The 12,653-nt window shown below is 43.3% G+C and overlaps 1 protein-coding gene across 1 annotated transcript in view; it reads left to right on the top strand.

The window, feature by feature from the left end:
• The window catches only part of SFRP1 (secreted frizzled related protein 1), a 43,993-nt gene extending 31,696 nt beyond the window's left edge, over nucleotides 1-12,297 (top strand). Inside the window, exon 3 of the mRNA XM_055334900.1 lies at nucleotides 8,747-12,297. Coding sequence (XP_055190875.1) covers nucleotides 8,747-9,069 — 323 coding nt within the window. The 3' untranslated portion in view covers nucleotides 9,070-12,297. The remainder of the gene's footprint in view (nucleotides 1-8,746) is intronic.
• Nucleotides 12,298-12,653: the final 356 nt, after the last annotated feature.

Raw genomic sequence — 12,653 nt, 5'->3', positions numbered from 1 at the left:
TATTCTACATCTGCTGTATTTTGTAAGTGAGAGAAAAAGCAAGCTGCTTTCAATCGTTTTTCGTTCTTTGTTTTTTTGTAACGTATGTCCTGTAGTTAGTAAACGCATGTAAGTATTCAGCATGTGGTTTGTGGTCAGGGGATAGAGTCTGACTTGTTGTGACCAAATGCAGGCTTCTTTCTTTGGTAAACGAATTAATGATGCCAAACACTGGCTCCTGCTGGGAGCAGAAAGGTCTGTTAAGCTGCCACTGCAGGGCCTTTGTCAGTAGGATTCATCTGGGCTCTGATGCCTCAAAGCCAGCTTGCCCTGGTGCCCAGACCCTCTGCTGCATGTTGGAAGGAGGCTGTGGTTTCTCACAGCCAAACCCTGACCCAGAACTGTTACCAAATCTCATTTGCACTGTTGGATTTGGGGATGGCACTTGCTGCCTCAGGGTTGCCCACCCAAGGAAGTTGTGGAAATGGGGCCAGGATGTAGAAATCAGGTCCTCTCTGTTATTAGTGCTGAGTGAGGTTTTGCTATTTTTGAATAGCAAGGCTATTTCACCTGGAGGAGGGGTGTCAGCCAAGCTCACGGGGCTGATGCATGGTGTGCCCATCTGTGGACCTTCCTGATCCAAGGGACTGGGAACAGGTCACTTTGTAAAGAGTTTTCCAGTCTTATCCTCCTGTTCCTCAAATCATCTGTTTGAGATCTCCAGTCCTCTCTGCAGGAGAAAGGACAAAAGGCAAGTTACTAGGAATCAGGGTGTGATCTGTTTTCTGCTCTAGGATGATTTTTCATTGCCCGATTGTCCCCAGAATCTGCCAGGACCCCATTCATCCCCTTGCTTTCTTGCTCCCTGCTTGGAGGAGCTATGGAACAAAGCAGAGAGCTCTGGATGGAGGGGCAGGGAGGAGAATTCTTAATGAAAGCCCTTAGGAAGCCCTAACACTAAACTTCGCTTGAATGAGGAGTAGAGGACCTGGAAATGTATTCTTTGTGCTTCTTTTAAGATCTCACATTTTGTGATTTATTTGTAGTTTATATACATTTAAGTTCTTTAAACTTTCTTAAAATGTAAGGTTTTTGAGTCAAAGTAAATGCAGTATAAAAAGTCATAGTGTTAAAATTTTTCTAATTGTAGTTAAAAACTGCAGTTTGAACAAAAAACTGCAGTCCCCTGTGTGATGCTTTCCTGCCACTAATTCCCACAACCCATAGGTAATATTTTCCAACTATTTATTTCTAACTAAATATTTCTAACTAATTATTTCTTTTGATATTTAGCCAAATGGAGTCTATTTATAGACTAACTAAAATAACACTAATTTTTTTAAAGATTTTATTTATTTGAGATAGAGAGCATGAGCAGGGGGGCCTGCAGAGGGAGAGGGAGAAGCAGACTTCCCCCTGAGCAGGGAGCCTGACAGAGGGCTCGATCCCAGGACCCTGAGATCACGACCTGAGCTGAAGGCAGATGCTTAGCCAACTGAGCCACCCAGGTGCCCCAAATAACATCAATTTTTAATTTTAATTTTTAGTTATTACTTATTGATTTTGCATTGCTGAAGATAAAGATTGATCCATCTTACATGTCCACTCCTCTCCAATTACAATAAAATTATATCACACTTTGGGTTAAATGACTACTCAATATTTAAGGTACCACAATAAATAAATGTGACTTGCAGCTGAGGCATGTAGTCTAATGCATCTACATTCCCTTTCCTGTGTGCCTTTTTGTTTTCCTTTGAGATAGCAGTTGTCTCATTTTCTGTTCCCTGTTCCTTATGTTTACAATAGGAACTCAGCCCTAAACTTTTCTGCAGGTATACAGCAGGTCATCTGCCTGAGCCCTCTTCCTCTGGTTTCAGTGTGGACTGATTGAACTTCAGGCCTGCCACGTGGTTGTTCTGGAAAAATCATTTAAAGACTTCCATTACTTTTGTCACATGTTAGATCTTTGATGTCCTCAATCCTGTGTCTGTCTTAATTTTGTGCTTTTGTAGATCACCTCATGGAGTAGTTTCCTAAGAAAAAAACGTATGGAAGACAGCTTTCTTCTAACCATTGAACTTCTGAAGATGTCTTTATTCTACACTCAGACACTGATTGATAGCTTGGTTCAGTTTGAACTTGGGAATTTTAAAGCATTGATCCATTACCCTCCAGCGTCTAGTGTTGCTATTGATAAATCCAATGCTATTCTGCTTGCCTGATCCTCTGCACTAGAGGTATAATCTCTTTTTCTCTAGACGACTTTAAAAGTTCTCTTTATGTTGGTGTTTCTAATGTCACGATTTGTTGAGCTGGGTCCGTTTAATCTGAGAATTCATGTTTATTTCTGGGAATTTTCTTGTATGATTTCTTTGGTATTTCTCCTGCTCACTTCCCTGGTTCTCTCTTGTTCAGATACGGAAGCTCCTGGCTGAGCCTGTTGTGTCTTCTTCTGTCGCCTATTTCCCCTCTCTTCATCATTTTTTTTTTCCAGCTTCCCAGGAAACTGTGTTCAACCTTATCTTAAAGTACTTGTCTAGCATTCTCACATTTTAAATATCCAAATACTCTTTTTGTTCTCTGAGCATCTCTTCTAATAGCTTTCCATTCTGGTTTTACGAACACAATGCTTTATCTAATATTATCTTTGTAAAAAGTTTTCTTGTGTTCCCTGCATGGTTTCTCTTATCTCTGGATTCTCTTTTTGTTTGTTTTGTATGTTTTGGTCTCTGTGGTTCACACTTTGAGGCTTTGTGTAAACGCTTGCTGATCCCTAGCTGGCCATTGGAATTGAAGAGTGAGGCAGTACATTGAAAGCTCTGTGTGTGAATGCGTGGCCTGTATGTAACTTGTTAGGGCCTTGTTTTAGAGTTTTGCTGGTGGAGGAGCTGCAGGTCTTTTCTTTAGGACTACTAATTTCTTTAGATAGAAACTCATCACTCCTCTTTGGGGGCTGTAAATGCAGTGTTCCAAGACCTGAGGGACTCACTGCTTATTGTGCAGACTGTCACTTAGTCCTATGGAGTGAATACAGCCCATTACCACCCTGCTCTCCTTTGCGTCTAGGGTGCCTAAGCCCAGAATCTGGTTCAAACCTTCTATATAGGATAAACCTCTTGGTTGTTGCTGAGGTTGGTGAGAGGCTGTTACCAGATTTATGGCCCAAGGCTAGTGGTTCTGAGTATCTTTCTAGAGATTTTTAGCCACTTCTTATATTTAGTACAACCTCTGTAATAGAGCTCAGAAGTCCCCAGTGGCCCCGAATCATGAACATTTCTGGGTCCTGCAGTGTGGATAGGCTTGTTTCTTACAGACATCTCTATCCATAAGCTTCTAGGTTTCAGCTTTTCTTCTTGTCAAGCCAGGGTTCACCATCCATTTGCTTTCTATTATCCTGCCTGCTGATATGTTCTTGTTTTCTCACATGTGTTTATAACTTTTTTTTTTACTGTGATTTTAAACTGACTGCAGAATGGAGTGCAAATGATTGTGTGTGCTCAATCTAATGTGTTTGACTAGAAGTAGCCAGTGGTAACTCCTCACAGACATTCCAGAAGCTTAGTGGTATAGTATACCTTTTATTTTTTCTTCCCAGTGGTTTTTAGCTCCCCAGGATTCACCCCCACCCCTCCCACAGGCCATCAGTGCCCCCAAATCACCAAGTTGAATGATCTTGTCTCATACTCATGCTTGAGCTTAGCAGCATTTGGGATGGAGGAGCATTTCCTCTATTTGAAATACCCTCCCCCTGTGCTTTCTGAGACACTTGGCTGCCTGGTTTTCCATCTGTGCCTCTGATGACTTTTACAATAAAACTCCCTCTCTCCCCAGTGATGGTGCGCCCTAAGGGCCCGCATTCTCTCTTTTCTCTGTACTTGACTTCACTGTAATCAGCCAAGTCACAAATCTGATCACTGACTTAGCTCCTTTCCCACCTTTTGCATTGGATCCTTCTTGCACTCTGGCAGCAATTCCACATTATTGGTAGTATGAATGGCTGGTTCTTGGCCAAAGGTTGCCATACATTCAAGCACCCTGTCTAGGTACTTGGACAAATGGTGGCACTGTTAGGGTCAGGGGGAGGGTCAAGAAGAAAAGATGGTTTTGAAGAGAGTGTGGGTTTGAATTGGGTATAATGAGTTTCCTGTTCTCATTTCAGCCTCAGAAAGATACCCAAGCCTCATGGGGAGGCTACCAAGGAAGTATCATTTCTGAGTAAAAAAGTGGTTTCAGGTGACTACAAATGAAATGAAATTTTAAGAGTCTACCTGAATATAAGAGGTTATTTGTTTTAAGATTAATGAGAAAGACCTAGAAAGCCCCTAACCTCAACCTTAACTTGGGCTTTCAAAGTTTCTGGGTCTCTGAATTCTTGCTGGCAGTGACTAGTAAGGTGAGAGGTGGGAGTAATATTCTAGACTCAGAAGATGTTAAGTTGTTGCTAAAAACAAACAAACAAGCAAACAAACAAGCAAACACCTGTTAAGTGTTTTGTTTATTTCTTTTGTTTTAGTTCGGGGTCCAGGTGTGTTCTAAGTAGCTGAGATCACGGGCCTGAGGTTGTAGAAGCATTTCCCTCCAGGGTGAGAAGGGCACCGGAAGAAAGAGAAGACCAAGCCTGGGGTGGGGTGGTGCCAGAGGGGAGATCTCTGGGCTCCCCAGGATTGCCCCACATGGGCCTTCTTGATGGCAGTGCTGCCAGGCCAGCAGGCAGGCTACACTCTACACTTCACAGGTGGAAAACTGAGACACAGGGAGCTCAGAACCAGATCTTGTGGTCACACAGTTAGAACCTGGGACCCGGTACTCTGTGCAGTGCACCAGCTGTTGCCTTTTGCCTGCCTCACACAATCATTTGCATTGCAAACGGTGGACCCAGTCTATGGATAGATCCCTGGGGGTCCAGGCACTGTCTGCAGGGTGGAGGCCGGCTGGGATGGGAGGAAGTGGTGATCGGTTCCAGGCTGCTCCTGGGCCAGCACCCATCCCTGTCCCAGAAGCCCCTGGATGTGGTATGGTGGGGGGCTGTGCACATATCCACAAGGCCCAGAGAAATCAACCTTGGACGGCTAATCGCCTATCCAAACATTGTTGGTAATCTGCATCCCTAAAATAAACCCTTAAAAGATGGAAAGATGTTAGTAATTTCTGGCCATATGTGCCTCCTCCTTCCTTACTCTCCCCACCTCAAAAAAGAAACTGAGCCAAATGGCAAGAAATAAAGAGCCTAATGCATAACACATTTCCATCATTTGATTCCCCTCTCCCCTCGCTGTCCCCCCACCTATGTAAACTGAATTCCTTTACACGGTCATGGCAAAGGAACATTAATTTTTGATTTGAGTTGTGATTAAAAGCAACACAATCAAAAGAGTGAAATAGTTTCCACTGAAGCAATATCATTTTAAACCCAGTCATGGTGTAGTAGGAAAGAGTGTGGTCTTTGGGGTTAAGTGTGGGTTTTAATTCTGATTCTATCTCTTACATACTGTGGCTTTGGGTTGTCATTACTTAACCTGAGTCCTTCTCCTTGATTGTAATAAATAATAACGGCTCCCTCTTAACATGATTGCTGCGAGCACAAAGTATGGAGCCGTGCACAGCACAGCCTAGCCTATGCTCATCTGTAGAGTCCAGCACCCAAAAACTGATGACTCATTTCTCTGCAGAAAAGAGGGTGCCTACAGGGTGCCTGCATGGCACAGTCGGTTAAGTTACCTGGTTTTTGATTTTGGCTCAGGTCTCCATCTCAAGGTTGTGAGATTGAGCCCCGTGTCGGGTTCGTGCTCTGTGCTCCATGTGGAGTCTGCTCATGACTCTGCCCCTCCCCCATGTGCTCTCTTACTCTCTCTCTTTCAAATAAATAAATAGATAAAAATAAGAAAAATAAAAGAGGGTGCCCACATTGCCAGTTGGGGCATGCACTCATCTCGCCTGGTGATATAAATGATTGCTTCTATAAGAGAATGGTTCTCAGCCTTAGACTTTGGGAAGTAGCTTAGAGTTCATCTAACACTATGGGGCCACTTTATTTAGAGGGTCTTATGAAAGGAGCAGAATTGTTCTTATCTCTTACCTTCCTTCAGTATTCCTTGCCTCTTTCTTTCTTTCTTTCTTTCTTTCTTTCTTTCTTTCTTTCCTTCTTTCTTTCTTCTTTCTTTCTTTCTTTCTTTCTTTCTTTCTTTCTTTCTTTCTTCTTTCTTTCTTTCTTTCTTTCTTTCTTTCTTTCTTTCTTTTCTTTCTTTTCCTTCTTTCTTTTCTCCCTTTCTTTTCCCCCAGTCCTGTTTTCTCTGTTTTGCAGAGGGGAGGCAGAGATGGAGACTTGACTTTGCCTGGGCTGAGGCAGTGAGTCTCCTCTCTTGCTGGTCTCTTATTCAACCCCATTGAGAACTTTCCTCATTCAGTGAGCCACAGACCAGAACAGTTGAAGTCTTTTCCCAAGTGAACCACCAGGCACAAAGTTCGTCAGGCAATAAGGGAAGCTAATCTGGGTGTCAGCCTGTGTAGGCATGTCTGGGGTGAAGCCCTGGATGGGTGGTTTCTGTTGCTTTCTGTTTGCCACACTCCTGCCTGCTAGTCCCCGCTATACTCTGTCCAGAGTGGGGTTGGGAATCAGGTGTAATCAGAAGCACTGGGCAGTGGCTGGTTTGGGTCCAGAAGAGCTTAAAGAAAGGAACTTGTGAACAAACTAACCAAAAAAAAAAAAAAAAAAAAGGAAAGGAACTTGTTGGGAGGCTATGTTCAGCTCACTCCTATGTATGCTGGGAAGCCTGGGCCAGCCTGCAAGGTCAAGATTAATCCTCAGAGAGAGCCTTCTGCTGCTTAGTGCCCAGTTCCTGAACCTTCTGCTGCCCTTGGGAGTGAGGCATTTCTTAAGGGATACCAGGCCCAGGGTATTATATGAGATTAAGTAGACTGCAAAATCCGGAATTCTTTTTGTAAGAAAAAGAAAGCAGTGGGAGCATTTAATTTACTGACTTTGACACATTCATTAAAGGTTCGTTCCTAGGATGATCTCCCCTCCTTATTCTCTGGTTAGCCAAGGGTGTTTTTTCTAATAAACTAAACACTAAATAATAAATATAGTGTTTCCTTTGCCAGAGCAGTTTTTTTTTCAAGCAGGAGAATGCCTTCTATCATTTTATAAATGAAATCATTTTGAAATGTGGATGAAACCAGGAAGTGAGTCTGAGCTCCTCCCCCTTATTTCCTTGATCCATATAGCCAGTCATATAAATATCAGGTTCATTATGAAGAATTTTGCAGCCATAGAGTCAGCATGGGCTATACAATGATTCAAAGTGAACATTTAAAACATGGGTTGAAGTTGGGGATTAGTGACTTTGGCCAAGTAAATTTAACCCCCTGTACCACAGCTTTCTCATCTATTAAATGGGAAAAATAATTATACCTTCCTCGTGGAGTTGTTAGGTTTAATTGAGGAAATTCATGGAAAATACTTAGCACACTTCCTGGCATGTGATATGCTCTCCTAATTGTTAGCTAGTGCTATTCTGTTCAGATTCAAGCCTGTTCTTGTGGAGTGTGGGTAGGAGCTTTGAGTTATTAAAAAGAAGGAGCTTGCTAATTTTGAATTTAGAAGAATTCAGAGGATGCACAAATTATCTGGTGGCTGGCATCTGGAGAATGATTTTCCTCTCCTTTGAAGCTATCTGGGCTGGCCAGCTTGAGAGGGGAGTTGACTGTCACAGCGATGATGCTGTATTTTAAGTACATTTACCTCTTATAGAAGGCCTCCACATGAATTTAATTATCTTCACCAACCAGACCTTGCAGAGCCATCACTAAATTTCCTATCCATACATGCACATTAAAATAATGTGAACTCAGGCTCTGTAGAGACAAAAAAGAGATAGATGGACTTGGTAGATGGGTGCAGAAGCTTGTGCCCACATCCTGTGTTAGACTCCAGGGGTCATCACTTGGATTTCTCTGTGAGGACTTCACCAAGAGTTGCTCTGATCTGTCAAAAGCTCAAAGCAGAGTTTGGTTCTGTGTGGGTCTACCCAGTGGAAAGAACATTTGTGGCACCCGTTAGTGGTTGCCTTGTGGTTGACAGAACATTAGCAGTACCTGCTGTCAGAACTCCCTAGAGGCACAGTGGTAGGGATCATGATTTCTCTGGTGCAGAAGTTGGGCACTGATTATAGATGCGGTCAAGCATCACCATTGGATGCACCATTTACATTTCCCCATTGCTGCACCTTGCACACATAGATTGCCAGTCTGGTTTACCAGACCCAACTTTCAAGGACCTTTAGGTCCTTTGGATGTTGAAAATCCAAAACAATAGCTTTCTCTTTAAAAACAAAACAAAACTCGGGGTGAGTTTTTTCTTTGAATCCTGAGGTCTGTAGCATTAGATTATATGGGTAATATTCAGTTATGTGATCCCCTTCTCTTAAAGCCTTGTGTGATGTTTTGAGTCACTGAATTTTTTTAAAAAAGAGAAATATGATTGGGTTCTGAAACTGTATTCGAGAATCTCATAGAGTCCCAAGGCAATTATCGAGTTACCATTAAACACCATGAAAGTAGGGGGCAGAATCCGAATATAGAGAAGAACCGAGACCTTGGTGCTCATCTATAAAACGGCCTCTTTCTTTGACTTGCCAGTGGCCTTTCCTTTCAGCCTCACCTGGAGCCTTCAGTTTAGGTTATTGCTTTAGATGCAAAACTTTCATTCTAACATGGTTTCTTCCTCCTTCTCTCCTCTTCCCCTCCTTGCCTGCACCATCTCTAGCATTGAGGATGAAAATCAAAGAAGTGAAAAAAGAAAACGGTGACAAAAAGATTGTCCCCAAGAAGAAGAAGCCCCTGAAGTTGGGACCCATCAAGAAGAAGGAACTGAAGAAGCTGGTCCTGTACCTGAAGAATGGGGCTGACTGCCCATGCCACCAACTGGACAACCTCAGCCACCATTTCCTCATCATGGGCCGGAAGGTGAAGAGCCAGTACTTGTTGACGGCAATCCACAAGTGGGACAAGAAAAACAAGGAATTCAAAAACTTCATGAAGAAGATGAAAAACCACGAATGTCCCACTTTCCAGTCAGTCTTTAAGTGATTCTCCCCCAGGGGGGCAGGTTGGGGAGGGAGCCGTGGGCTGGGGTGAGGGGTGGGACTGAGCAGGCCACCCTAGAACCTGGACGTTCACGCTCAGTGCTCCTTCGGTTGGTAGAGGACCTTGTAATCCAGTTGGCTTTGCTCTGGCAGCATCCATCCCCACCCCTTCCCCCCTGTAGCCATGCTCCAGACCCGGGACAGCCAGTATTTAAAGCCGCATGCCCAGGTAAGGAAAACCATGTAGATTAGGAAGTCTTCTAGGATCGACTGTGGAACAGCACATCACTGAGTAAAGCAGGTGCGAACCATTTCAACCAGAGACAGCCACTGAAAAAGAAAATTTGGCCAGTAAACAAAAACAAAAGCAAAACCGAGATTGGGCTAAAAGTGAGCGACAGCAACAAATAAAAGTTCTGCAACTTTCTTTGTGTTGTTACAAGTTGCTTATGGATCCTATCAGCCAATCTATGCCTTTGGGACTAGAACATTCCAACTATTGGTAAGATGTGCTCTTCATTCCAGAGTAGCTTCTCTTTGTGCCTGCGTTGGACAGAAACACACACCACTCCTATCACTTAGGATCAGTTCCAGAAGGTCAGTGTAAGGGAGAAAAAGCACAAGGACAGTATGTAATCGACAACACAGGGAGGTCAGGCCTGCCCTGCCTTTCCACGTGATCGTCCTGTGATGTGAATCAGCTAGCCTCAGATGCCATGTGGATGGCAGTTAACAGCAGCCTCCGTGCATGATAGGACCTCCAGACATGTGGAGGGCGGCACATGCCTGCCTTTGTGTGAGGAAAAGGAAACACTGTGGCCGCCAAACCCTTGGCCGGAGAGAGATGACGATTTTCAGACTGAGAAGGCAATGGTTAATGGTTTCTAGAAAGCATCACTAGAGAAAAAAACAAAGGAAAAAGTATTAGGAACAGCCCCACAAATTGCTAGTCAGTGTGAATTGTAATTGGGTGAAGAGCTTTGTGCTCTAATTTCATCTGTCTGTTCATTTCACTTTCTTTTTTTGGGGGGGGGGGAGAAGAACAGCAAAACCCTATGAACTTCTCAACGTTTAAAAAAAAAGTCTACATTGACACTTGAAAGGGGTACTGGGCTGAGGGTCTTTTAGTGCTTTTGAAGCTACTTTCCAGCAGGGCAGCTTTCTCACTGGGCATTTGGGGTGGGAGCTGGGTTTACCTGACAGCATAACTGTGTGGCCCTCTTTTCTGAGGAGTTCTGGATTGTCCTGGCCTCCACACAGTGCCAGGCAAAACTCACAGTACTTTCTATGCTTATTCTTTCCTGTAAAGAAGTGGATTACTTTTGACCTGATTGTGGATCAAAGAAATTCAGAACAATCAGCCTGCCTGTCCTTCTGCACTTAAAAAAAAAATTTTTTTTTAATTCTGCAGAGGGAAAGTTAAGCCCAAAGTGTCCCATCTAAGGAGAGAATTTCAAAGGCAACACATCTCTGCAAGTTTTCCTGAATGCCCTAAGATACTTCTTAAAAACCCTTGTGTTTAATAAGTGATGCACATAAACTCACTCACATAAGCAACTTTACTCCTTTTGTTCAGTGTATAGGAAGTCACTCTAAGCAATTAATACTAATTTGCTCCTCAAGCCCAATTTTTAAACCTCTGTAAAACCTGAAAGTGGTGAACTAGTGGTTGTCCCTCTGGGTGAATGTTTATACCCAATCCTGAAGATGCAGCGATGCTGGGAGGTGTCACCCCCGTGGCCCCTGGACTGACACAGAAACAGCGGAAGATTCTGTTAATTTTTGAAGACTCCAGTCTGAAAAATCAGCATGCCAACTTCATTACCTACCTGAGGGTTATCCTGATATAATTAACCTCTCACAATTAGTGATCCTGTTATTTTAACACTTTTTTTTTTTGTGGTTCTCTCTGAACTTTAATCATAAAGTGTTGGGGATCTTAAGTGATTTGCCTATAATTTTGGATGATCTTTTTAAAATGTGTATATATATTAGTTTAATTAGAAATATTCTACTTTCCTATTGTTAACTGAAATTCAGAACGATTTCATGAATGCATGGATCTGGGCCTTGTTTGGGTTGGTTAACTCAAGAGTTCAATGCTCATATGTATCTGCTCATTTTGACAGCAGGCCCTGTCCAAAGCAGGGCCTTGGGAAGGGGTTTGTGTGGGGTATTCCCAGTTACCGCATGAAGACTGTGGAAGAATGGGTGGCCGTGCTGTGCGACTCTCTAAATGGGAATTCTCAGGTAGGAAGTGACATTTTCAGCACGAGTTCAAAATATATTGGAAGTAGAAATTGCAGCCGCAGGTTTTATTCCGATCAGACAGTCCTGGGACTGGTGAGTTTCACTGCGGATCTGAGATACACACTATCTTTGTCTATAACACATCAGCAATTTTAGGGCATGAAGGGAGGTGACAGGCCCAAAGCTGTATTTTTCTCAGAGTCCTTTGGTTTTCTCAACCAAGGGTACAGCAAAACTAATGTGTAGACTATCTGCAAGGTCATCGGTTGGCAAAAGAGGAGGTCTGTATGTGATTCAGTAGTTGTTGCCAGTTCAAAGGTCATATTTGTGATGGTTGAAAATCACTCTGGGTAGGATCCTGTCAAGTCATTGGCAGAACTCAGCTCAGTCTTTGAAGATTACTAGTTCTCTTAAGAAGTGAGGTGAGAATCCCAAGAACACTTTCCTTCTAGACCATCCCATGGAATGCGTGGCTCTGGGTGTCAGTGCGTTAGCACCGAGGCAACATGCGGTCAGAGCTCCAGGTTTCATCTGGATCTGTAAATTACAGAAAGCCCAGTGCCCAAAGCTAAAATGTGTGTTTCTCATCAGACTCCCAAGCAACTGGTTGCTCTCTCATAAGTCCGCAGATGTGGGCTCAGGCCATCCGTTTCCGAAGCGCACCTTGGGGACAACCAGGCAATAGCTTCGCAGCCACTCTGATCTGTCACCAGCAGATACATAGGGCGTGGGTGAAATTCCTGTTTCCTCTAGTCCCCTCACGTAGCACTCCTCTTCTAGAGCCTAAATCTTTTACAAAAGCTTTGAATACTGTGAAAATGTTTTACATTCCATTTCATTTGTGTTGTTTTAACTGCATTTTACCAGATGTTTTGATGTTATCACTTATATTAATAGTAATTCCCGTATGTGTTCATTTTACTTTCATGCTTTTCCTGCCATGTATCAATATTCACTTGACTAAAATCACTCAATTAATCAATGATAATGTGAGTTGTGCCTTTTTCTACCCCCCCCCCCCCAAGTGATAGACTACTTCCCCTCTGCATCCCCTTGCTTGAGTTTCTTCAGGGATGTTTTCTGGTCTTCTTAGCTTTATAGCTTTGAAATGATAAGTAGGTGTGGGTGGGCTGGAGGAGCACCCGGGAGGCACCATTGGCTCCCTTCACCTCCATCCCACATTGACCATCTGCTCCCGTGAATAACTTCCAGAAGCATTTCTCCTGGCTGTGTGTGCTTTCAGACCACAGCAAAGGTTACATACTTGCTCTGCAAAGAATGTATTTTTCAACCCTGCCTTTCTTTTCCATGTTTTTGGTTTCAAATGCTCTCTCCTCT

Source organism: Nyctereutes procyonoides, unplaced genomic scaffold, assembly GCF_905146905.1.
Source record: "Nyctereutes procyonoides isolate TBG_1078 unplaced genomic scaffold, NYPRO_anot_genome, whole genome shotgun sequence".
Lineage (NCBI taxonomy): Eukaryota > Metazoa > Chordata > Mammalia > Carnivora > Canidae > Nyctereutes > Nyctereutes procyonoides.
Note: the sequence above shows the minus strand (reverse complement) of the source record. Positions and strands in the feature narration are given on the sequence as shown.